Source organism: Phyllopteryx taeniolatus, unplaced genomic scaffold, assembly GCF_024500385.1.
Source record: "Phyllopteryx taeniolatus isolate TA_2022b unplaced genomic scaffold, UOR_Ptae_1.2 contig_92, whole genome shotgun sequence".
In the NCBI taxonomy this organism is placed as follows: domain Eukaryota; kingdom Metazoa; phylum Chordata; class Actinopteri; order Syngnathiformes; family Syngnathidae; genus Phyllopteryx; species Phyllopteryx taeniolatus.
In genome coordinates, this window is record NW_026903910.1 from 32416 (window position 1) to 60322 (window position 27907).

Below are 27907 nucleotides of genomic sequence, written 5' to 3' on the forward strand. Positions count from 1 at the left end.
CCAACATGGCCGCCAAGTAGGCACGTTGGTTAGGCTCGCTTGTCTAGTGTTCATATCTATGGACAACACTGGTCTCAGCCGGAATCACACGCTCTTCTCCACTTCTACGTGCTTTATTAAAAATGTCCTGAATTTGCAGCGAACGTGCTGAATCCTTGTCACAGTAAGTCAATCACTACTTTACTGGACTAAAACATCATTCGTTCAATCTTCGTGTCCGGTTGACGACGTCTCGGTGCACGTTGAAGCTTCTTGGCCTAGCTTAGTTTAGCTTAGCTAAGCATGCTAACAAATAGACGCGTGTCTGATCAACATGTCGCTCAGCAGTTCCAGCGTGAGCGTAAAGTGTTCTTTTTCCGCCACCTGCGAACCACAATATCTAATATTCAATCTTAAATGTGAAAACAACAACGACGAGATTGTCATTATCATTTTGTTTGTCTAAACGACTGAAATAATGTAATGTAACAATAGCAAAAATAATGTTCTGAGTCCTTTTGTTGAACATACAGCGAAAATGTGTGCAAGAAGGACACCAGAGTACAAGGAGGAACTTTGTGGACCAAAAGAGGAGAATGAGCCACAACATCAACTACTGGACGCTATATTCAATCTGCAGCCTCGAATTGTGCTGCACAGAGCAGGTTTGTTCACTTCTTAATGAATTGTTTCGGAAATGCATTCAAATTTTTGTAACGTGGGCACCGTGTGACGTTCAATAGGGCTGCGAGGATTCATGTAATGTACAAATTGATCATTGAAAGTGGTGGCAACGAGTTTCATTATCGAGTCGTTGCGTGGTTATTATGTTCGCAACCCACGATGAACATTGCTGTAACGCCATCAAAGATTTAAAAAAAAAAAAAAAAAAAAAAGGTGTGCCATCTTCTTTTCTAAAGTGGGCTCAAACATGACTGAGCCATGAAACAACAATTTGACGCAAGTCTTCAAAAATGTGGGAGCATTTGTCTCTACACGAAGCCAAATAGTGTGTTGTTTGCAAACTTTGTCAAAGCGAGATTGGCATGGCACAGAAGCACCACGGTGATCATTCAGCCCCTAAAACAAAAACACATTGGAGTCATGGAGGAGGAGGAAGAGAGCTCCACATCTGGGTAAGTTTTTACGGAATCCTACATTTATCCCATTTTACAGTGAGAAAACGTCCCATTAGTTTCCCCTGGTGCTGGTAAATACTCATTATCCAGCTTGACAAGCATGAAAAGTTAATTAAACAGAGGTAGTTAGCCTAGCGAGAGTGAAGAAGAGAGAACTTTTTGATTCATTTGTCTTTTTTTTTGCTCATTTACGGTTAAATCTGTTGTCATATATATGTGTGCGTTGTCACATATATTAAATTTTTTATGTGGCACAGCTGCTGCACTATACTGTATATCGTTTGAGTCTCATCACCGCAAAGTACGTGTGCGCAGTTGTCACTTTGCAGGTCCTGTCAGAGGAAAATAAACTCAACATGTTCTCATCTAATTTCAATAGGAGGATCGCACAGCGTACCGGTAGTCAATAGACTTCACACCGATCTGATCGGCTTGATCGGTATCGGCCGATAATTAGCATTTTATCCTGATTGGCTCTGTCGTAATTCGCCGTCATTAATCGGCTCCGCAAAAGACATTTACTCCGCGTCGCCATCATGTACAGTAGATTTGAATCCAAAAACGAGTGTATTTTTTACCCTGTGGCGTGTCTTTTGACGTAGTACTGTAAATATCTGACTGCCAATAAATTTATTAAAAACAAAGATGTCGGCACGCAACACGCAATGCCTGGATCAGACTACAAGACAAATTTGGTCTTTCACGATTGCAACATGTCAGACTATTGCAATGAAATATTTGATTCCGATACCACCGCATCTCATCTTTTACGATCACTGGGCTTCATGTTGTCTACTCAAACACCACCGGATACACTCGTTGCCATGGTGGCGACCTCAACAATGGATCGCGCCGCGTGTATTACAAGAACAAAATGGGGAAAAACGTGTGGTGGTGGTGGTCAGCGGTGCTCGGGAGGTTACGTTCATTTAAGGCTTGCTTGAGGTATGTTCACATACTTTGAATATGATACGGCTCGCAAGCAGGCAACAAAACGGTATGTAGCCTAGCAAGCTAGTCCTAGTACTAACAGTTGTACGTAAACATGCTGGCGTTCTGTTGAATCATGCTCTAAAGTTTCGGTGTGTGTGAAGTCATTTTCATTCCAATAAAGTAATTATAATTACAGTGAATTAGCAGCCATTATTTCAGTCATGTCGTAATGTTGGTTTGACCTGACTGATTAGAATACATGACCTGACTCGAGAATCCTTTTGAAAATACTCGGTATACAGTACACAAGTATATACAGTGAATGAACAAGTCATTTAAATAGACACATTGCTCCATCTTGTGATCGGTTATGGTTTTTTTAAACTCGCTGATGGGTAATCGGCCACAAAAATCCTGATCATGTAAAGCCAAGTGATAAAATAGTCCTGGTCGACTTCAAATTTAAGGTGTGTGCGTCTTTAGTGTAGTTTCTCTTTTTCAGGGTGGCTGTGTGCAGTTTGGCAACAATTGCGTTCCCGCATTTAACACATTCTCTGCCATGAACGGCTTTAGAAGTCAAATATCCATGTTAACTTGGAAGGCTGGCAGTGAACGGGTTAATGCATATCTCTTCCGCATAGAACGAATGCGTCGCCATGATTCCACGGGGTGATGTAGATCTACATTTGGAATTGGTACACAAGACAATTCCAAAGTGTTACAGTTACATAAGATTTACAAGAAGGCATAAAAACATATTCCGTAAAATGTAAAATAATCATGAATTACTGTATTGAATTACTGTACTGAATTTCTTGTGTATAATGTGCAAATGTTCCCAAAATATTTTTAGTCAATAGAGCGCATTAAATATAAGTTTTAGAACAAATTACATTGTATAATTGTATACCAGTACCTAAGAGTTGTGAAAAAGGTAGACACTTCCATTCCAGTATGTTATGTAATGTCGCATGTTAAGCATATCTATTAGGGTAATGTGCGCCGCCAGTCTGAGATTCCTGACCTGCTCGCGGCAGCTTGCCTTGTTGTTGTCGTTAGCGTAGCAGGTTTCTTGCTATTGCATTAAACGGCAGAAACGGCTACCCTTAAGTTTGTTTGACCTTAAACCTAAGATGGAAAATGTAGACTACAAGGGTTAGTTACACGGCCACTTTAAAAAGCATCGCTGCCGAAGATGTGGGAACGCGCGAAGCAGCGCGGCAATTCCAAGTATTGGAATGGAACGTGAGATTGTGGAGGAAAACGAAGGAGAAAATCTTCCAGCAAAGAGCAGATGCAAGAGCTTCGGGACGTGGGAAAGTCCCACAGTTTCCGGACGTGGACGAAGAGCTGCTGCAGATTATCGTAGAGCAGAGGGCAAGTGGCTGCGCGATCAACACTGCCGAACTTTGTCTCAAATCTTGGAGAATAATGAGGAATAAAGGTAGCCAAGACTTCAGGGCATCCGCTAACTGATGTGAGTCTGTTAGGCGCAGAACAACAATTGCACGTCGTCTTCCGGCCAATTATGAGGATCAATTGACAAAATACCAGCAGTTCATCATTGGGGTGAGAAAGCAGCAAGAATAAGAAATTGGCTGCCCGGCAAATGCTGATCAAACAATCTTTGATCTGCCAAACGCTCCAACAATCGATCAGATCGGCGGAAAAACAGTGAAGGTCAAGTCTCCTAGGAACCAAAAAGAGCACTTTATTTGAATTCGGGTTGGGCATTGTTTGCATTGGGGCGATTTCGGTCCCGATTCCGGTTATTCGTTTGGATTCCTGTTCCAAACGATTCTCGATTCGGATTCTTTCGGGGGTCTAGGTCAAAAACGTTTGCGTTGTTTAAATAAAGGCTGTCCAAATTAGGAACATCCATTTTCTTAGCAGCCTGCAGCATGAACTAAAGTGAACTTTTGACTCTGCATTCTATATACATACATGCAAATCAGTTGCCTTTTGGCCAAATTCGCTGTTTTGAACTCAAAATAGGATATTTACGTGAATCGTATCGTTCCAATGACTTTTTCCTGCGTTTCACTTGTGCGCTGCCTCAATGTTGCCATAGACATATTTTAGCTTCACTCGCCCAATTGACTTCTTTGAAGTTCCGCACGGCGTAGGCGGAGGCTCGGCGCCGGAGGGAGCGCGTCAGACTTCTACACATCGTGAAAGCCTCCTTTGCACAATATAATCTTAATCCAAGTGTTGCACTGTGGTGACTGGTCATTTATTTTAACATAATTAACACTTTTGTTCACCGCTGCCGTTGGGCACAAGCACGGCTTCATGCGTGTTCTGTTCTGTTGCTTCTTGCCGCTTCCTCCTTGGTTTTCACCACTTTCTTATTCGGGGTCGGCGGACTCTACGCATCCAAACTGGGAACCAAATGTTTTTAATTTGAACGATCCCGGGAGAACCGGAATGTTAGTCCCGGTTCCAATCGGTTCTCGATGCCCAACCCTAGCTGTAATGCTGGGCGCTTATGGAGATCAGAATCAGAATAATCTTTCTTTGCCAAGTATGTCCAAAAACACACAAGGAATTTGTCTCCAGTAGTTGGAGCCGCCCTAGTACGACAAAAGACGGTCAATTGGCAGAGAACACTTTGGAGACAGAAAGACGTTGACAAAAAACAGTCACTGAGCAATAAAGGGTTGCTAGTTATCTGGTAATGCCGGTACATTTTTGGATTATTTTTTTTTTGACAATTGTGCAAAAAGATGCCTCTAGCACTTAGAGCAGTTCGAATGACTAATATTGCAATAGTCCGGTGCAACGACCGTTGTGCAAAGGGCGCCGAGACTTCAAGCGAGGAGTGTGATAATCTGGGACAATGTCGATTGTGCAAATGTTGCAGATACTCCTCAGTCAGTGTGCAAATGGAGCAGATGCTCCTCTGGCACGAGTGGGCGGTATCGGTCGACAACAGATATGCAAATAGTGCAGCGTGGCGTGCTTACTAAGGACTGGATTCGGTCAGTCTGGTGTGACCACAAGCGACTGTCGCAAAATGCTGGTGCCGGATGCCAGCCATCAAATAAATCCTCAAAGAAAATAAAAATGACTTGGTAATCATTCCTGGTGGCATGACTGCACAGTTGCATGTGATGGTGTATTGTGCAATCGCGCTTTTAAAAAGCACATGCGGAAGAAATGGAACATGTGGATGCCGTCGGGCACTCATATGTTCACTGCAGGTGGCAATGTAAGGAAACACGCATGGATAAAAGACGCATGGGATGCGGTTTCCCCTGACATATTTTTCAGGGGATTCCAAAAAGTTGTCTGGCAAATGCCACGGATGGCACAGAGGATGACATGCTGTGGGAGGAGGATGAGATCGCTGTTCATGATGCAATGGCGGAGGCACCGGAGGGACTACGCCCTGAACTGGTCGCCAATCAGTCGCAGGGCACGCATAGACACGGACAACCATTCACACTCACGTTTGCCCGGTCACTGAGTGGGGACTGAACCCACGCTGTTCGCACCAAAGTCAGGCCAGTGTTCCACTACACCAGGGCTGTCCAACTCAAATTCACGGTGGGCCAAAATGAAAAATTGGGACAACCTCAATATTACGTGAAAAATCATGTTTCCCTTCTCTGCAGGAATGTAGTGTTAAAGTTTACCGTATGGCAACATACTTACATTTTGCTTACAAACTGAATCTGGAATAAACAAAAACTAATATTATCAACACACGAGAAATCCAATTTGCGATAAAAGACATCAGTGGGATTTGTTTGTTGTTTTGTATCTAAATAGATAACATGAATTCTTTTGTCTCTCTATCTTCGATTGAATCTATCTCCGACTCCCTTTCTTTTTTATGTAGCGTACTTTCGCGACCATAAGGCGCACTTCAAAGTCTCCAAAACTCCAAGATGTCTACCACGCGGACGTGGAGGTGCCTTCGGAGCAGCCGTGAGCCAGTAGGGCCAGCGAGGCCGAAACACGTTCACAAGTGTTGACCTCCGTTTACAAATCAGTGGCACTTTGATGAAAGAGGGTCCTAATTGACGAACGGGTTTTTGTAATGACCAGCCAGTGGATTTGTTTTGCTTTGTGTTGGGAGCAAAAATTGAACTTCGAATACAGTAGAATTCATTGATTTGATATATATGTCAGGTGCCCTGCGAGTGGCCGGCGACCGATTCAGGGTGTACCCCGCCTCCCGTCCCGAGATAGCTGGGATGGGCTCCAGCAGCCCGCGACCCCAGTGAGGATAAGCGCTAAAGAAAATGGATGGGTGGATATATATATATATATATATATATATATATATATGTCACATTTACATTGGCTAAAGCAGATGCATTGCTTGAAGTGTTTTAGCCTGAGTGGCAATTATCAACACTTGTCCACAGGAGGTTTATTGGAAGGTTGATAAAATACAAGGAGGTAGATTGAGTTAGACAAATTGATGACCGTATTTTCACGACCATAAGGCGCTCTTAAAAGTCTTCAATTTTCTCCAAAATGGACGGGGCGCCTTATAATGGGGCGCGCCTTACGTGTGCACCGAGTTCCAACATCTATAAATGTTGTTGTGTGATGAGCGCTGCGTTGAACTTTTTATTTTTATTTATTTTTGAGCGTTTCCTGCCGACACGCTGCTTACACAGAGGAAAAGCGGACGTGGCTGAGGACAGGGTGTGTGAAGGAGGACGCTAAAAGCCACGCCCCCGCGACGGGGTTTTTTTTAAATTTATTTTCATTAGAATTTTTTTTTTACCGCTTGACTGACTGGGAGCATTTCCGGGGTGTGCATTGTGCAAAATAACATCGGTTTGGCTAAGGACCCCCGAAAATGTCACCTACGAAGAGACACGCTTACGAAGCTATCAGTTACGTGGAGGAACGTGGGAATCGAGCAGCCGCGAGAGAATTCAAGATCAACGAATCCACCGTTCGCAAGCGGAGGAAGCAGGAAAACGAGCTTCGCCAAGTCAAGGAGACAAAGCTGAGTTTCCGCGGGGAAAAAAAAGAAAAAGAAAACGCGGAAACAAGGCGAGGTGGCCCGAGTTAGTTTTCCAACTCGAACAATGGATTAACGAGCAAAGAACAGCCGGGAGAAGCGTCTCTACAGTCACCATTCGACCGAGGGCAATAACTCGGGGCTTGCCATCCTTCCGGGAGGCTTGACGAACCGCTGGACATCGGTGTAAACAGGGCGTTCAAAGTGAAGTTGTGAGCGGCGTGGGAGCCATGGATGACAGATGGCGAACACCGCTTTGCTAAGACAAGGAGGCAGCGCCGGGCGAGTTACGCCGCGATTTGTGAATGGGTTGCGGATGCTTGTTCGAGCTTTCGCACGGCAACGAGACTGACTGGAACCCGGCGTGTTTGATGGAGAACTTGGCCGGCTGTTCATTTCGGATACAGAAGATGAGGACTTTGATGGATTTGCGGATGAGGATTGATCCAAAAAATAGCGTGAGTACATCGTTAAAATTGGCTGGCAACCAGTTCAGGGTGTACCCCGCCTCCTGCCCAATGACAGCTGGGATAGGCTCTGGCACGCCCGCGACCCGCGTGAGGAGAAGCGGTTCAGGAAATGGATGGATGGATACATTGTTAAATACTTCAATAAAGTACAACCGAACTCAGCTTTGCTCCCGCTGCCTTTTTAAAAACATTGTTTTAGCGTGCATGCATGCTACCGTGTGTTTTAAGCGAGCATATGTTTTAACATGCCAGCGCCCATTAATACGGTGCGCCTTATGTATGTGTTGAATACAGAAATAGACCCCGTAACTGAGACTGCACCTTTTAATACGGTGCGCCCTATGGTTGTGAAAATACGGTAAATCTTTTTTCAAAGGCCAACAACAAAACAACCCAAAAAAATAAGAATGTCCTTCAATAAAAATCCAAACAAATTATGAACAGTCCCTGCCAAGGAGTTGAGAAAGGGTTATAAAAAAACATTAATTCAATCAATGTTATATTCTTTGTTATGGCCACACTGCTACGCACACGACAAACCGGTCTGTCTTTTACTTTAGTGAACAGATAATCTGGCTCCCACCTGTCTTGGAAGTTCCCCCTTTTTCATCTTTCGTTTTGCCATTTTTGGAAAGGGGAAGTGTAAATTTGCCCGAGGAGACCGGTAGCATAGTTGCTAACGACCGCAACAGAAAGGGTAGGGGCGCTCGCTGGTCTAGACTGATGGACCGACACACTAACAAAGCATTCTGGGATTTGTAATATTAGTTGCGCATGTGCTATATACTGGCCTGCCAGGTCTAATACACATTTTGATATGATATGATTGTGGACCAAATTGTGGAAAATGTGGATCAAGGAGAGAGGTTGCAGTTCAATGAGATTTGGCCCACGTGTGTTTGTCGTCTTGTGTCTTGCAGACGTCAGTCGAGATCTTCGTCCTGAGTGGCCGAAGCCAGACTCTCTCACATTAAAGAGGAAGAGGAGGACAAAGAGGTTTGTCACATTAAAGAGGAAGAAGACTTGAAGTCCCGCCACATCAAAGAGGAGGAGGAATAGTTCCTCCACGTTAAGCATGAAGAAATCATTCAGGTTCCTGTGACTGGTGTGTCTTTGAAGAGTGAAGATGAAGGTCAAAGTGAGGAGAACAGAGGGGCGCAGCCTCCAAGCAGCTGCTCAAGTCGACACATGACAACGGAAGGTGATGGAGATCGCTGTGAAGAATTACAAGCAGACGGCCTCTTAGCTCCACTATCAGATAGTGACGACATGACGTCACACTCTCCTCGCACGGATGATGATGATGATGAGGATGATAAACAGTCTGAAGGTGGTGAGACATCTCCCACTGACAACAAACGATGGAAATGTTCTCAGTGTGGGAAAACCTTTGCCTATAAGGGAAAGTTGAAACAACACATGAGAACACACACTGGAGAGAAACCTTTTGCCTGCACAGTTTGTGGCCAGATATTCTCTCAGAAGGTCATCTTAAGTCGTCACACAAGAACACACACTGGAGAGAAACATTTCGCCTGCTCAGTTTGCGGTCACAGATTCACCAAGAAGGGCGACTTGACAAGTCACACAAGAACCCACAATGGTGAGAAACCTTTTGCCTGCTCAGTTTGCGGTCAAACATTCTCAGCAGAGGCAAACTTAAAAGTACACACAAGAACCCACACTGGTGATAAACCTTTTGCCTGCTCAGATTGTGGTCAAAGGTTCTCTATTAAGGGAACCTTAAAAAAACACACAAGAACCCACACTGGTGAGAAACCTTTTTCCTGCTCAGTTTGTGGCCAAAGATTCTCTCAGAAGGGAACCTTAAAAAGTCACACAAGAACACACACGGGTGAGAAACCATTTGCCTGTGCAGAATGTGGTCAAAGATTCTCCGAAAAAGGAAGCTTAAAAACACACACAAGAACACACACTGGAGAAAAAGCTTTTCCCTACGGAAGCGTATTGCATTCACTTGGATAAAAAAAAAAAAAAAACTCCTGTTTTTCTGAGTAATTTAAATAGTCAGAAAAAAAATTAGTCCGAAAAACAGAAAAAAATAGTCAGAAAAAATTACTCAGAAAAACAGGAGTTGTTTTTCTGTAGTACGGAAAGCATATTGCATTCACTTGGATATAAAAAAAAAAAAAACTCCTGTTTTTCTGAGTAATTATTTGGAGGGCTTTGTTTTTCTGACTATTTTTTTCCTGTTTTTGGGACTAATTTTTTTTCCGCCTGTTTTTCTGACTATTTTTTTCTGTTTTTCGGACTAATTTTTTTTCCGCCTGTTTTTCTGACTATTTTTGTTTCTGTTTTTCGGACTAATTTTTTCCACCTGTTTTTCTATTTTTTTCTGTTTTTCGGACAAATTTTTTTTTACACCTGTTTTTCTGACTATTTTTTTTCTGTTTTTCGGACAAATTTTTTTTACGCCTGTTTTTCTGACTTTTTTTTCTGAGTTATCGGGACACATTAACTCACGCGAGAACCTGCGAACTGCAAGTGACTCTTTGCGGACTCACTAATGGCGGATTACTGCTCGCACACCTTCAACCTGCCCATACTCGTTTACATTACCGCTTCAATTAAGGTAAGTCACATAATGAGTAACACACATTGTATAATACTCTTAATACTTTAGTTTTAGACTGCATACTATTCTAATGTAAGCCAATATTTACTATATGGTTTTATGTAGTAAGTAAGTAATAGACGAAGTCGAACGTCTCCTCGGCATGATTTCAGTAAGGTAACAGTTACTATATGTTTAGCTGATGCTGTTCACTGCTCGTCCTTGACTTGACAACATGCTTTTCATCATAACGTTAGTATACAATAACATTACGCTTCCGTAAGTAGAACGAGACATTCGTTGTAACGTTAGTTTATATACTAAGTATACACTAACACTCCAGAGGCATAGTAACAGTGTTAATTGTTTAACATGGGGCACGTAAGCATGTAAACAACAAAGAACGTTGCCAGTAGACTTGAAATACTGTTAACAACAACAACAAAACTGATAAAAGCCCATATTGATCTGCTGAGTTTAGTCTTTTGCACTATTAGAGTGCCGTAATGTTATTATTTTTGAATAACCAGTCAAGGCTTTCATTACACAAGGACACAACACAAATCAGTTTTGGTGGTGATTTGAGTAAGCACATTAAAATGTTTGCAAATGATTACACATATAGATGATGCCCTTTTCCTACATTTTTTCATTGCCAGCATTGCAATGGCTACATCCTCAACCCCTGGCCTCCCACAAGATGATGATGGTCTGTGGGAATTTCTACGCAACAGAGGTGTTCATGAGGAGAGTATTCAGAAAATTAAACAAGATCATGTAAGTCACAGGAAATTTGTTCCTGCTGGTATATATGAATTTTTAAATGATTTTCTCAACTATATTTTACATTCAAATTAATTTATGATTATACTTTTACCAATACATTTTAGACCAGGGGTGTCAAACATTCAGCCCGCAGGCCAAAACTTGACCGCTGGGGGGCTACAATTGGGTCCGCAGCGTGAATTTTAAAATGAAAAAATACAGACGACATTGTGGTACTAATTTAGAGAATTATTATGCTCATCTAAAAAAGGAGTTGTAATAATTCCTAGCTCTTCAGTAGTTGATTTATCTTAAAACTGAAATACTATACTGTATTTTTCAGTTCCAAATATCTGTGTCTTATAGTAGCAAAAAAATTTTTTTAAACTTGCAAAAAAAGGTGAACCTCTGCATACTGTTGTAGACTTGACTCTTTATCTGGAGTGAACAAGATGTTTCACATGGAGGGTCATCAGGTTCTCTAAGATATGGTCTGAGCATTCTCTATTAGAAACTTAGCTGCAAACTTAAATGTCTGATGTTATATAAGCGCACTCACATTATTGCCAGCTTCCAAATCTGTTTTTATTTTCTTACACTGTCCATTGTGTTATCATCTGCATTAAGCATTTGTAATTTGTTGTCCGAGAATTAAACACAGAAGTAAATATTCTTGGAGATAATAGTTTGTGTCATCATGTCTAATGTTTTCTTTTTTTTTTTAAATATAGATTGACAGCTCGATAATTGGAGAAATAGATGATGCTGCTATGGCCTCTTACATTCCAGCCTATGGTGATAGGATTGCTACAAGGCGTTTCTCAGTGGAAAAACAGAGAAGAGGTGGAGATGATACAAAAAGACTTTCCTTATTCCAAAAACTTAGTAAGAAAATGGGCACAATGGGTAACAAAGCCTGTGATCATGGTTTTGAGGGAGAGAGAGAGAGAATACAGTGAAACCAACAAATGTGTACCTACAAAATAATAAGCGAGCCTGGAAGACAACCAGAAAAATAGAATTAGGGTGGATACATAACAACAAACAAGTCAGAAAACGCAGCGGTGGAGGAACCAGAGTTCTGGATATTAACAAGAATGCCACTAAAACTGAGATCCTGTCTCAAGCAAAACAACTGTTTTTCCCAAATGAGAAGTCAACAATGGGAAAGTGGGAAGAGTTCAGTCATGACATCGTTAACTTTCAGGAAGCACAAGTTGATGAGGACGTAAGTGTGCGGGAGTGTTATGACACACACAAATTAGCTTTGTTAAGATTTGATTTGTTCACAAAGACCCTTGCCGGTGGAGATGACCAAGAGGAAGGAGCTGACATACCGACAGATGAGCAACATGAAAACTCAACAGAATGTGGACAAAAGAAACAAACAATGGAAAAGGTGGAGCAGCTGACGTGGAAAAGACATAGCAGTGAAATAAGTCAAATCCACACAACGGAAGATGATGAGCTGAGCACTGCAGCTGTTCAGATTATTGATCTTACGTCTTTGTGTAATACATCAGAGGTCAGTTTTGGTCCTTTGACAGGGGGTCCATTTTTAGGTGATCTTGATGATACACTCTTAAATGATCCAAACCTTGCAATAGAAGACGAACAACTAAACATCCCCACTTACACCTCAACTCCTAATGATGCTGAGACAGCTTTTGGTAGACCACCAAGTCCTTCCTTTGAACTTTTACATGTGACTGTGAAACTTCACCGAGTAACTCTCTTAGATGAACTTATTACCCAATTCAAGGATGAAGCAGTGATGACAAACTCTGTGAAATACAGCTTCATCGATGAAATGGGGGCAGATGCTGATGGTGTGTCTAGGGATGTATACGCTGCCTTCTGGACAGAATTCCTAGACTGTGCAGCAGAAGGTGCAGATGTGAGGGTGCCATCGCTCTCCCCGAAATGGCAAGAGGAAGAATGGAAATCTGTTGGCAGGATATTGGCCAAGGGACTGAACGACCATGGGTATTTTCCATGTCGGCTGGCACAAGCCTTTACGGCAGCCATCATATTTGGTGAACACTCCGTTTCATCTGATTTACTGTTTGACTCCCTGATGTTGTATCTTAGTCAATCTGAGCGTCATCTTTTGTCCACTGCTTTGCAAGAAGCCGTTATCGGCGATGATGAGGAAGAGTTTCTTGATCTTATGGATCGCATGGGAGTAAGAACAGTACCGACACAAGATAACTTGAGAGCTGTGCTTATCCAGGTTGCCCACAAGCAAATCATCCAGCATCCAAAATATGCATTGGATAATCTTGCAGAGGTTGCAGGACCAACACTCAGGAAGTTTTTCCCTAATGTAGAGGATATGAAGAAGCTGTTTGAGGACATTAAACCGACAACAGGAAAGGTGATTAAAATGATAACAGCTTTTCCAGCTACTTCAGCAGAGAACCAAAGTTTGCGATTTTTACATCAGTACATAAGGGGATTGGATGAAATAAGTCTCCGGAAGCTGATGAGATTTCTGACCGGGTCGGATGTTATCTGTGTAAAAGAAATTCAAATCACTTTCACCTCTTTGGAAGGGCTAGCACGGCGGCCAATTGCCCATACTTGTGGCCCAACAGTGGAGCTGCCATCAACTTACAGTAGCTATCCTGAGCTTGGAGCTGAAATGGAGGCAATATTGTCCAGCAACACTCATGCAATGGACATAGCATAAGAGTAAGTGACTGATGTTCACATACACATTTTTCTGTTCCCCATTCAGCCACCTATGATTGTTTAGACTGTGAATGTGGGCTATAGCATATAAGGAGAATATTTTGTTAGCTTAGGGTCTGTGTAAGTAATGCAAGAAACAATAACTCACACAAGCACAGATTGATTGAAAATGTTCTTTCTACCCTTTCAACAATTCACTTTTGTTATCAGTCTAGGATGGATGGGAATGTTTGCACGTTAGAAACACCATTGTATTTTTGCTGTTATAATAGAATTTGAATCTCTACCTCATGTCAAATGTTAATACGACAGTGTTTGTGAGTCTGGTACAAGGTGGTTTGGGATTTTATGTTTGTTTTGCAAACAGATTATGTGTTACCTGTTTAGTCATGTAGTTCAAGAGTCCTGCTCTGTGAGACATGATATGTTTCAACCTGCAATCTTTAAATTGGACATGTTTCTTTTGCATGCTTGCATTGTTAAATGTTACGGGTATTAAATATGTGCAAACTCAAGTAAAGAACTTGCTATATTAAAATATATTCATAAGTATGCTTCATTTGCTGAAAGTTTAATGACAACTGCATTTTAACATAAATGTAGAGTGACATGGCATTCAAATACCTAAAAATACAGTAGTTGATCTGATCTGTTTATATGTTTGAGAGATGACATAAGCAAATACTAATAGTCACCAAATTTTGTTACGTCTAATTGTTTTGCTGCAGATTACACAGACAGCCAATTCACGAGAACACCCCCCCCCCCCCCCCCCCCCCCAAAAAAAAATCAGGAATGTATCCTACCTTAGTGCTATAATAAACCAAAACTAAGTATCAAAAAAGAAAAAGGTTTCACTGCTCGGTATCAGCAGATATTGTGTAAGAGCTACATTGGACATTAAGCATACACACCATTATAGACACAGTGTATTAGAAACCTTTATTTATAAATGATGAACACAATGAACCCAAGATTCCCCATGTTTTTTCATGCATACATTGGACGTTTGCTTTTCTGGAATAGAAAGAAGATATACGAGGCACAACATGGAGATGTCCATTTGGAGCAAATTCACAGTAATTTACTGTTTTAATACCCTTTACAGTTAAATTCATGGTGCGTAAGGTCTACCATTTTTGGAGGGTTACATGATCCTGTCATTTGATCCTGTAGAGCAGGTTGTGTTCATGAAATCTGCGCTCGTATGTAAGGACGTAAGAACATGTAAAGCTCGATGGCTTCCTCTGGAGAGGTGGGTGGATGAAGACTGTTTTCTGCCATGGCGAGACAACAAATGTCAAACACTGTATCATCACAGGGGTACGGTCCTCTCTGAAGGCATTCTCCTCTGCAGATCTCTATCTTTTCTGGAGATACCTCTTTCAAGTACTCTCTGGCTCCAAAAAGTTCGGGTAGGGTGTACATCATCACTGGGCGCCCACCTGGAGATGCAGCATTTCTGCATGGGCGAATTCTGTGAGTGTTCCAGAGGTGAACAACTTCCTGTAGTTCTCGCTAAAGAAAAATCGTGATAAAATCAGTTTGCACATTTTATATACCAACTGCAGTACATATGTTGCACTTAACTAGCCAATGTGTAGTACAAATCAGCTCCAATTTAAACATCTGCGCAATAGTAGTCTTAATTAAAACATCAAGATACCGACATAAACATTTTATTCCATTTTACAATTTTCATTTAAGTAATTCTAATATATTATGCTGACAATACTGTCTGATTAAGGTTTTGAATATAGCCTACAAAGAGTGAGCTCTTGACACTCATTTCTAAGTATTAGTACCACACCAAAACTAACCCACAGGGTGGTATTCTACTTCTTTTTGTGAAGTACAATATGGAAGTAGGTAGACAATTGGCAGGAGGGGGGTTGCAGTTCTTACCTCTATTATTTCAAGACATGTGAACTGAATGATACTTTTGTCCAGGAAGTCACCAGAAAAGAAGTCTGAGTCTCATCCAAAACTGTGCATGTTGCCTCCTTAAAAAGCCCCACCAGTTCTCTATTCTTTGGTTGTGATTGCTCGATCCATACAGATAACATCTGTGCGAGAAGTTGTCCAGATGGTCGTGCCTCAAGAACATCTGCATTTGCTCAATAAAGCAGTTCTCGGTGCCAAGGTCCGAACGAATTCGGGCAGAAGTCCCATTCCTTGATGACACCTCATTAATAAAGTATCCAGCAATTATCTTAGGATCACTGTTTGTCGAGTAAGCATGTAGCCATATCACCATTCGTGAAAAACCATCTATTGCACCATTGATACAGATCCCATATGGTTTGAGTTTGTCATAAGAGTGTACATGCCACAAAAATTTGGGCCGGGATTGTGGTACATAGCCGATTCCGGCGCCTCAGTTGCACACCGTGCGGGTCCAGTATTTTCATCAGTCTCCTGATCGTCTCTTGAGTCACCACGTAGCCAGCCTGAATGCATTTTAAATGCATCATCTTGTATCCATGGAGCATACCATATCTGTCCAACTGATTCTGGACAAACATTGCTGTATCGAGCAGATCTGAATGGGCTTTCCTCCTGAACAAACGCAAAGTCCGCAGGTGCCTGCGTAATGTCGACAAACTAATAACAATACCATCTATGTGACTCAAAGACAGGAGTATCTCCCAATGTCTTAAACCCATATCAAAATAAAACTTGATCAAACTGAATAAGCCGGTCATGTTGCTTACTACGGATTCCGCAAATAGTCACTTGTAGTTCGCAGGTTCTCGCGTGAGTTTGATGTGTCCCGATAACTCAGAAAAAAAAATTGTCAGAAAAATAGGTGGGAAAAAAATGTGTCCGAAAAACAGAAAAAAATAGTCAGAAAAACGGGTGTAAAAAAATGTTGTCCGAAAAACAGAAATAAATAGTCAGAAAAACAGGTGGAAAAAATTAGTCCGAAAAACAGAAAAAAAAAAGTCAGAAAAACAGGCGGAAAATAGAAATTAGTCCGAAAACCAGAAAAAAATAGTCAGAAAAAATTACTCAGAAAAACAGGATTATTTTTTTTTTTTGTATCCAAGTGAATGCAATACGCTTCCGTATTTCCCTGCTCAGTTTGTAGTAAAAGATTTTCTCATAAGGTACTCCTAAGAAGTCACACAAGAACACACACTGGTGAGAAACCTTTTACCTGCGCAGTATGTGGTCAAAGATTCTCTGCGAAGGGAACCTTAAAAAAACACAAGAACACACACTGGTGAGAAACCTTTTGTGTGCTTAGTTTGTGGAAAAAAATTCTCGACTCAGGCAGACTTGAAAAGACACACAAGAACCCACACTGGTGAGAAACCTTTTTCCTGCTTAGTTTGTGGCCAAAGATTCTCTCAGAAGGGAACCTTAAAAAGTCACACAAGGACACACACGGGTGAGAAACCCTTTGCCTGTGCAGATTGCGGTCAAAGATTCTCTCGACACCACTATTTTAAGAAACACAAGTGTGTTGGTAAGAATAGCAGCGATCAATCAAGTTTTCACCTCTAATGCGAGCAGGCTTCGTCACTTCGTGCACCAAGAATGATTGTATTCTATGGACCTTGTTGATGGTGAGAACATTGGGACTTTTTCCATAGTTGTGGACTTCAAAATGTCTGCTCCAAAATTGGCTCAGTCGTAGTTTTCGGCTTGTTTTCTGATGAAATATTTGATTTTCAGCCAGATTTTGGCCCACCTACATTTTGAACACATCAGCTTATCATTTTAATGATTTTTGCGGCGCGAGCTGTTGTTCATAGTCGTCGTTCGTACGATACGTATGATAGTGAGAGATTAATAGTGATTATGATTAATCGTCTAGTGATCATAAAACAATGGAACCGTACTTCAAAGGGTCATGCGCGGTCACCTAAATCATGTGATGAGGCGTCATTGATGGACGTGTTCAGACATATCAGTTGAGAACGCAGCCATATCAGAACGTCCATCATCTGAGTGGGTTCAGACTTCAAATCTAAACATTTGAACTACAATTGATCTTTTGTGTATTTACGATTGCGTTACTAGCTATAAAATTGTAGAGATCATAGTAGCGATGAGCTATGCTATGGATCAGGAGCGGTCTTTATAAACTTATAAGCCATCACAAATGTGTACTCAAAATTAAAGGTACACCATTGACATCTAAAATTGAGATTTCTCTGTTAATTGAATACAGCATTCAAATAAAAAATGCACCCAAAAAATGGGGCATCTCAACCAAATATAGACTTTTCTTTTTGTGTACATGCGGTAATATGATAAGTCAGTCAAACAATTATATAGTTTTGCAGTCATAACGGCTCTCTGCTTTTAACTTTAAAGGTATATGATACCGATTCCGCGCATTCACTCATAAGTTCCATCAAGGCGCTACAGGAAGTCCTCGATTTACGAACGAGTTCCGTTCCTACGCTGGCGACGTAACACCAATTTCCGCGTAAGTCGGATTTCATCGTTAAAGTGGAAATTTACGGCGAAATACTTCTGTTACGGGTATCGTCCCACGTGATTGTGACAGCAAGCTCGGCGTGCGCGTCGATGTGTGAGTGAGACGGACTGTGAAGGAGGAAGGAGTGTGTGTGCGCCGGTGCGAGCGCGTACAGTAGCAAGTGTAGCGACGGCGACCGGGGAAGAGTAGCGATTAGCGGAGGACCCGTTGACGTCGAATGTGCAGAGGAGCTAATAAAGCCATTCAAGCGGCAAATCGGTGCTTCGCGCCTTTATTGTCGCCGCCGCCCGGCTCGGCTCGGCTGTGCGACCAGAGAAGGGCGTGAACCCCTGCTGACCGCGGTCAGATGACCGTAGCAGGAACGGTTAACACTTCGTATAAAGAAACTAAAATACATTCAAATGAAAAAATAAGGTGCTGTACTTACCATTACTGCTGAGAGTGTGAAAAAAGGCAAAGATACTCCCGCCGCACAAACACAGACAAGCACTATGTGCTAGCTTAGCAGAAACACTACGGTGCTGGGGACAAAATGGCGGACGAGGCACGGGCGTCGTAAAGTGGAAACGTCGTAGGTCGAGTACGTCGTAACTCGAGGACTTCCCGTATAGGCTCGAATTGTTGGGTAAAAAATAAGAGCACGATTTGACTGTTACTCGGGGTCAAATATGTCGACTGTCGAACTATTGTTCCGCTGTGGTTTGCACCCCTATTTCCCTTGTCCGTGTCCCTGTCTGACCTCACGAAGGGGCTATAGTTTCTGCTAAAAGCCGAATTTCCCGACCAGACATGTTAGAACATGTTTATTGTGTCACTTTTTTCATGCATGTTTGCAAATCATTTGACGTCATGGGTCATAAATGACGAGAAGGCCGTTCTACTAATCTCTATTGTGCAATGATACTGTATATGACAGCAGGTGTCTGGAAACGCAAGCAAGCTGTTATTTTTTTCTTTCTTATTATTATTTTTAGTTCCTGCCAAGTTGGTTGAAACTTTTGGTATTTAAATATACACAATGTTTAATTCTTTTTTGTTTTACAGTAAACTTTAACAGTGAGTGATGAATAAACAGCTTGAAATAAGCACGTTTTGCCTCTTATTTGGAAAACGGTGGTGGTAATGAATACAGGACTCTAAAAAGTATGTTGTAATAAACAATAAACATTTGCATCACACAAGGCTAAGATACTTTATTTACAGATTTCCAGCAAAAACAAGACAACGACTGAATTAATGAACAGCAATGACAAGCAAAATCACCACCCGATTGTTCCTCTGACAGCCTAGAAGGGGGAAAGAACTAGTGAGCATGTCACTTCAATATCTTGTCATTGTTTAAATCAAAAAAAGAGTGAGGTTAAAACATGAACAGTGTAAAAAAAAAAAAAAAAACTAGAAATAAAAGGTGAACCATTGCATTTCTCTTCTGATGTAGAAAAACAAAACGGGTGACGATTTGCTTCTCATTTTTTCTTTATGTCACAGGTAGCAAAATATAGCACAAAGTAAGTCGTAACCAAGTAGTAGAAACTGTATGTTACATGAACGATTACATCTCTATCTTCATTTTCAGGGTTAGGGTTAACCCTAAACCGAACCACCACCACAGTGGACGTTCACCGCAACAATGACAACACAAGTAATCCTACACCAATAACAACAAGGGGCACAATGACGGAAGGAAACTCGGACTGGGCCCAAATTGCGGAAATCGGAGGATGGAGACCAACCAAGGGACTCAACACCAGTCTCCCCGTTACCCGTGGAACCTAAGGAACGGAGACACCCAACCTTCTCTAAAAACAACGCCTGCGTGATTCCGAAGGACAGTTCGCTTCTGGAGATCTCCCTGGAGGAGGAGACACCTCTGATTGACTTTAACCCGCAATCATCGGGGGATGATAGCTTCGAAAAGATGCTACTTGACCTCGCAGAGGAAAACACAACATCGCCGACCCACCTACCCGAATCGCTTCCACTCAATTTGGGAAGTCGGGAACGTCCTACTACAATCTCAAGACTGAGACAATTGGAACTGCCGGTGAGAGCCCTCACGCAAAAAAACATTGACTCCTACCCTTTCCGTTCCTCAAAGGGATGCCACCCGAGCCAAGTCACGACAACCAATCCTCAAAAAAGTCCAAAGACATTTGAACACAAATAAAGAAATGAGGGATTGGAATTTAACAACGACAAGAAAATACATAATCGTCGGAGATTCCAACCTAGCAAAGATGCCACCTTTTTCAAATCCTGACCTCCAGATAGAGAGCTACCCTGGCGCCAACCTTCGCCACGCAGCATCCATTCTCTCCAAAACCAAACACCTGACCCTGGTCAACAAATTAGTCCTCTCCTTTGGCATAAACTGTAGATATCAGAAAATTCAAGAAACTGCAATAAAACAGATCCAAACAGCAATCCGCGCGGCAAAGCAACAATTCCCAGCAGCAACTATTTGGGTCCCAGAAAGAAACTTTTCCCATTGTCTCCCAGCACAATCGCAATTACGCCTTCGAAAACTCAACAAGCACATAACGGCCAACATAAATAGTATTCCAAAAATTCACCATTTGGACTTCTCTACGGAAGGGGATGGAATACATTGGTCCAAATCAACAGCGGCAGCTGTACTCGACCACTGGACAATGTACTTAGACTTGTGAGTCCCCTTACTCCCAGGACAGAAGGGACCACACCCACAAGCAAGTGGATACGACAATCAGACACTTTGGATCCCTTGGACTTGCATGAGAAATACAACAACTGACAAGTCCGCATTGTGAACTCAGCTCGGATTTGACATCCTCTCTCTTTTGGGCCTGAACCAGGTCACACTGACTGTTTAACCCTAACCTACTTTCTAACCCTAACCCCTTTGCGTGGACAGACCTAACCATAACCACAACCTAAATTATATTGTAACGACTAATCCTAAACTTCTTCCTAAATTTAACCAATCTCAATTATTAGCCCTAACCATAATTTTAGTCACAACACCTATTCTAAACCTCTGCCTAAACTTAACCAGCATCTAACAACTAACTCTAACCTTTTCCTAAACTTAACCAATTGGAAAATGGACTATCTCAAACTGAGGGCCCTAACCTTAAAATTGATTTCCCCAATTCTACAGGGACGCATCCAGAAAAATAATCATAAAAAAATACTTACCTCAAATACTTACCTTAATTCTACTCAAAATAAAATAAAGGCTTTATTTATTTATTTAATTATTTTGATGATTTAAATAATTTAGAATACTCCAAAATTATAACAAAATAAAGGCTTTATTTATTTATTTATTTGTTCATTTAATTATTTAATATATTTACCTATATATTGGTTTATATATATATTTTTTGAAATACATAAAATAAAACATAGGTTTCATCTAATTAAACCATTTTTTGAATTTTATTGGATTATTTATTTTGTTGAATTGTGTGCTCAGACCTGAGGAAGGCTCGGGTTTAGCCGAAACGTAGTCAAGAGCGCACATAGATAGAAATTGGAATTAAAACAAGTACATTAGATTAGGAACAGTTGGATAAGACTAAAAACAAATACATTAGGTTAAAAACGATTTGATTTGGTTAAAACTATGAATTTAGACTAAAACATTGTTTTCCTTTTTCTTCTTCCTTTTTAGATTTCTTTGAGTTACACGTATACATTAGAGGATACTTTATATAAGCACAGGGTGATAAAATAGATTGTAAATCATCAAACAGTTCATGCCTCATAAGCTAACCCTTCATCCATCAGTGTGCTGTCCCTTTCTGGTGTGCCCACTTTCGTATTGTTTAGTACAGTCATGCAGACAAACAAAGAATAGACTTCCTCTTCTGCTGTTCTGCCACTCAGTAAGTTGCTGTAGCAAGCAGTCGTCATTTTTTGTCAAAGATGAAGAATATATGCCTGTGAGCAATGTAGCTGTCTATATGTGTTGTTCCACCATATGTGTTCAAGTATTTCTTCAGTGTTCTAAAACAGCGACTGTTGATGCTAACTGTTAGCATATCAATGACGTTTTCCATTCATTGGGTTGTTCTTTATTAGCACGCAAATAGCGGACGTTCCTACGGCAAAGCTGTGGTTGTTTTACACACACAACTTGTAGTTCTCTTTGTTTTATGCTTAGTTTGACCATAAATTGCAAGTGGGAGTGGCATTAAACAGCTTGAAACCTCTCTTTTTTTTTGGGGGGGGGGGGGGAATGTTCACCATTTGCTGCGATTGGCTGGCAACCGGTTCTGGTGTACTCGGCTTCTTGCACTCGCTTCTTGAAGTCAGCTGAGATAGGCGCCAGCACACCCGTTCCCCGGGTGAGGATAAGCGGTTAAGAGAAGGGCTGGATGATCACCATTTGTTAAAGTGGTGCTGATTGCGAAGTGAGTTGAATTGAGTTTACTGCCACCAGAAAGCGCTCCTATGTTAAATTGACGCTCGCAAGTCAAAGCAAAATGGCCGAATGAAGGCTCATATCTTGCAAAAAACTCGTGTCGTGTTACTTGTATCTCGAGGTAGACCACCGGACCTCGTAGTCCACCTTTCCGTGGACCTCACCTGGAGCCGAAACCCTTCCCGTCTGCTCAAGAAGGCGTAACATCTCTACTTGCGACGTGCCAGACTGGGGCGCCGTGTCTCGAGGAGCTTCTGCAGATGTGGTGGAGAGTGTCCTCAGCATCAGCATCACGGTGTGGCACGGCAGCTGCTCGGCTGCAGAGAGGAAGGCATGACAAAGGGAGGTAAATGGTAAGTCTAAGCTTATTTGTATAGCCCTTATATATATGGAGAGCCCTCACAAAAGTCTCTTAGCTCGTCACACCGCATCAACTTCTATGGGTTCAGCTCATTCTGGCCATCCTGTGAACCACTCTCATTCCCTACATTTCGCCAATTTTCAAAATAAAAGCCAGAAATTCAAAATGTTTACAAATGTAGCAACAGTTTCCTAATTTCTCAACCGATTGGCACCATTTCAATTTCTACGTGTCCAACTAATCCTAACCTTCCTGTGAACCACTCCCATAGGGTTGGGTTCGGGGAACGGAACTCTTTCCCACTCTTCCTGTAGGAAAGGATGGTGCACGGTCCATCCCCCCATGGTCCCAATCCCTGGGGTATGTGGGCTGGCGTTCCCGCCCATAGCGGACCTCTGTCCAACCCCCACCCTCCATGATGTTTGCTTCTTTTATTTGAGTTCGCCTTGGCTATTGAAGTCATCTTTATTTTTGTTGTTTCTTATTTATTAGTTTCGTTATTAATTTATAATGTATTTGAATCAAAGAAATAAAATAAAAGTCAATAAAAAAAATACAAAATAAAAAAAATCCGTAATTCAAACCAAAAAAACCTATAAGAACCTATTATGCGTGTGCCCTGACAACGTTTCGGCCTGTAAGGGTCTTCCTCAGGTCGTGGCACACTTTAAAAAACAACAACAACAAAAACAAAAAACAACAACAGCAAAGCAGCTCTACTCTCTCTTGTGATGTTCTCCCTCCGAAATCCAAAACAAAACTGAGGCCTCTGGGCTTGTCCGCCTTTTATATGCTGCGCTTTTTACATTTGAACTTGTGTTAAAAGTAACATAACTTCAAATTAACCCTATGTTGTTGTCTTTTATTATCTATAACCATTAAATAACCTCTATTTTAACAATTTATACCATTTTAACCAAAATGTTAACCTTATTAATATCTTTTAACTGGTTTTGTTTTTTGTGTTTTACAGTTTTTATAGTTTTTCTGTTGTTTTAATGTTATTTAGTTTTTTACTTTTGTTCTTTTTTTAATAAGAACTATATATAATTTCAATCCCTGTAATCTGTATTGTTATCCTATCATCATTATAACACTTGATATATCATCGCTTCCTGTTTTCACTCCTCCCCAGGATCCGCGAGGCCGCCAAGACCCACAAGCTGGTGGAGCAGGAGCTGGCACACGCCGTCAACGCCAGCGCCAGGGTGCTGACCGAGGCCAAGCCGTCCAGCCCTGAGGTAGGGGCACCAGGTGTAGGCAGATGGGTCCAGACGGGACAGCAGACGCCCCGTTGGACCCGCTCCATGCACATTTGTACATGAGATGTGCGGGGACGCTGTTACGTGTCAACTCCAAACCATCCCAGAGTGCATCAATGCGAAGTACCCGTGATACAGCTTTTACAGCGCGGCGTGTTGTGTGAATTTCATACCATTTTTGTACCATATTCTGATGTACGCGGATAAAGTGAGCGCAGGGCTCGACTAATGTTACAGGACTACTTTACTGTCGTCCAGAGAACATGTGGCCTGACATGTCATGGATTTAAAAAGAAAAGTGCGCCACAACTCTGCTTTTGATGTAGCACTAACCCCAAATGTTTGACTTGAATTCCCCAAAATACATGTTTTGTAGGTTTTGGATAAATCACTCAAACCAGTGTTGTTAATTTTCAGTTTTGGAGTCGCAGCACAGCCGTGGAAATTGTCAACAGCAGCAAAGTTGTCCAGGCAGAGACAACCCTGCTTCTGGATGGAAAACATCCGGTAACCTCTCTCGCCACTAGCTGCTGCCACTTTTTGGCCATCTGATCTCTCGCGCACCCTTCTTCTCATCCTCCTCAGTCCGAGTTCCCCGAGGAAGAGGGGCTCCGCTTAACCCCGAAGAGCCTGAGTGCTGAGCTCCACAAACTGGATGACATCCACTGGATCTGTCCACTAATGCACTGTGCTGAGGAGGTAAGGATTGCGAAACACCCTGGCGTGCGTGCGTGCGTTGTGTGTGCATCCAGGGGTTGGTGCATCCCAGTAGTAAAAGCAGCATAAAGCTTAAGATCATGCCAAGGTGAAGAGGGAGAAGGAAAAGTTCCACAAGCAGAAGTCAAACAGCTCGCTCTCAGGTCGGAACAACCGATAAAACACACCCAAAGTCATCGAGCAGACAAATCGGAATGTGGACTGTTGTTTTGAGCAGGTTACTTTGCTTCCCTCTAGTGGCCTGGTGAGGTAAGATTTGCAGCTGCATGGCCAGCTACTTGAAGCTGCTTTCACACAGCATTCCTTTTCCCCCCTTTCCATATTGTCCACCAATGTATTCTCCTTTCCTTTTTGAGAGCCTCACCCACCGAAATAGCCTTTGTCCCGAGAACATGCGTGCTTGCACACTACAGATGTAGGTTGCAACATTAACATAATCCGATGTCAGCGTGCCAGCTCCGATTGTTTTCAACACAAAGTAACATGTGTAGTGATTTTTTTTTTTTTTTTTAAATGAATACCTCTCTGACATTTTCAATCCAGGAAGTATTTTATAAATGATAATTGGTCCTAAAGTTGTGGCCAGTTGTTAAAGATGTACTGTTTTTAGAAGAACTTTTGTAAATCATTTTTGTGCGCATGTGTATACAGAGTACATATTGTGGGCATCGGGCCAAATTTGGTCCGTCTATCCATCCATTTTCAACACCGCTTATCCCGCTAAAGGTCGCGGGGCGCTGCGCCGGAGCCTATCCCATCTGATTTTGGGCGCAAGGCGGACTACGCCCTGAACCGGTCGCCAGTCAGTCGCAGGCCACATATAGACGGGGACAACCATTCACACTCACATTCACACCGTCACTGAGTGGGAACTGAACCCACGCTGCCCGCACCAAAGTCTGACGAATGTACCACTACACCATCAGTGACTTACCCAAATCTGTTCAATTTCCTATTTTTTCAACAATTGATACTGTTGTTCAGTCCACACGTGGGATTGTTATTCTTCCAAATGACTGAGCGTTGTAAATTGCTTGCTCTTTGATGATGCAGCGTTAATAAAGACGTAGTTATTTTGTTTTCCTGAAAAGTAATGGTTTTGACATGCAAGTATTCCACCCAACGCCAATGATATCCAACCTATAGGATACAGCACGTGGTTTTTGTACGAGTGCGCATTTGGAGTTTGTAATCGCTTGCGGTCGTGCCGCTTTAGGAACACGGGATGCAAGTGTACGACTCCTGAAGCAGAATCGCCAGGCAACTGATGAGCTTTTCCGGCCCCTAACCTTGACCTCCGCGAGTGAGGAGATGCCGTCCTCTTATCTGCCGGCACCCGCTGTCCTGACTGCGGCGTAGGCGGCAAGGATTAGCTGTTTTGCGTTTCCTTACTGTGCATTTTTTTTTCGAAGCGGTGTCACTCGCATTGCTCCTCCACTGGCCTGCTGTGCTAATGAAAGAGCCTACAATTCTGTCATTTTGTCATAAACAGTGTCTACACGTTGCTTGCATGCAGCAGAGTGCAGCCATCTCTTAGAAACGACACGACGGAAACCGCCTTCAGACTGAAATGAGACTTTTCGGGGACACCTTGTTTCTACGTCACGCAACCTTCAATGACACCAGAAGCCGATGTGCAGAAATCTTGGACGTTGAACAGAAAAGAAAAACACTGAATGTATTTGTGTGTTGAGCTGTTAATAATACTACTGATAATAATACAGATAATGATGTGCACATGCAAGGTGCTCAAGCGGTTTTGACTTTGTTTGGCTTGTCGTGACCTCAACTAAAGAGGTCATGGTTGGTGGTTCATGATCAGCTGACTGTAGATGTAATGCACCAATGTGAATGTTTGTTTTGCCAGTAGTTGGCAATTGTTCTTATCGTCTTGCTCTCGTGGGTTTGCTGTCCAATCCCCCACCACCCCCAGGTCCACCAAACCATCCCTCCCGTGCGTTCATAAACACGATAGGATCAATGAAGAAATCAAGTCGGCCAAATGGGCAAATCGGTCGTTTGCAAAAGCATGTTTAGTCTAAGCCGATGCTTGCTGCGAGGGGCATACTAAACGATAGCGCGTGCAGGAACATGCTCGTTTCCGCTCACGGTCGAGCATCGCCAAGCTCCACTGTCGTCGGGTGCTGTTTCTGCATCCAGTGTGCGCCGATGCCTTTTTGCGTTCAAGGCTTTTGTGGTGTTGTGCCAAGTAGAGCGACACACTACAGTCGTGTGTGCAATGTGGCGCTCATTTCAAGTTTACTGTGTCTGTGCTCGCACTTTACAAACTCCTTGATGGGGGAAATGTGCGTGTACACGCGTTTACGGGAAATTAGGTGAAGAATATACATTTTTATTTGTGATGAACTATTAAATATGTAATGTAAAAATGCACGCCCATCGATGTGATCCATGGCTGTGGCGTTCCTGCTCCCGTGTCCACTGACGCGCCGGGCCAACGTGTTACCATGGTAACCACATTATCCATTTGAAGCTTAAAGCCAAAGGTTAAGTCGACTCGTGAATCACTTATTGATGAAGATAAAATGTTTGTGTACAATGTGTAACTTTTTGAAATTGTATCATCAACTTGTTGTGAACATATGATCGCAACGTGTATATTGTTTTTAAAAAGAAAGCTCATGTATATTTAATTTTATCAATGATTGTTTTAATGTAATTTAATGGGGTTAACAATGATTCCGCAATGCCGGGTGTTTGCACGAGTGTGTGCGTGTTGCCAGTTGTTCCGTCATGTATCAAAGATAAGCTTTGGAAATTAAAATGACTTGATGGTGTGATAAATGTGCGTCTGCCGCTGCTTCCAACGTGTCTGACTTAAAAGTAAGGTTTATTAATAGCCGCATGTAAGTTTGTTCGGTTTGTATGAAAATGCTTGCCGCAGCTTCTCCCTACATACATTGTGACCAACAAAGCTGACACAATATGAAGTTGTCATTTCTCTTAATTGTCGATTCATGAAATGTTTAGAGTGAGGAGCTATAAAGGTGTTCTGTCATAAACTGACTTTGCCTCTTTTCCCAAGACAACTCTGCTTTCAGCTGGACTATCGCATGACAGGCGTGCGTGTCAAATGCCTCAGTGTGTTCTGTATGTTGTTTGTGAATCCATCCAGTAAGGAATAAACCGTATTGGAAAAGTAA

General features: G+C 42.1%; 1 protein-coding gene across 11 annotated transcripts; it reads left to right on the plus strand.

The window, feature by feature from the left end:
• On the plus strand, positions 1–27907 carry LOC133474064 (diacylglycerol kinase eta-like). 11 transcript variants are annotated; one of them, XR_009787339.1, is made up of 9 exons: positions 5–163; positions 513–644; positions 8429–9111; positions 19572–22392; positions 22525–22756; positions 23900–24005; positions 24444–24533; positions 24612–24725; positions 26236–27907. XR_009787339.1 is itself a non-coding variant. In XM_061765415.1 (8 exons), the coding sequence occupies exons 4-8, from the start codon at positions 22737–22739 to the stop codon at positions 25503–25505; spliced, it is 366 nt and encodes a 121-aa protein (XP_061621399.1). In that variant the 5' UTR covers positions 5–163; positions 513–644; positions 8429–9111; positions 19572–22736; the 3' UTR covers positions 25506–25875. The 11 variants fall into 11 exon arrangements, 8 of the variants coding, with proteins under 8 accessions (XP_061621399.1, XP_061621396.1, XP_061621398.1 ...); XR_009787340.1 differs by having other exon boundaries at positions 22529–22756; XM_061765415.1 differs by lacking the exon at positions 26236–27907 and adding an exon at positions 25470–25875 and having other exon boundaries at positions 19572–22756.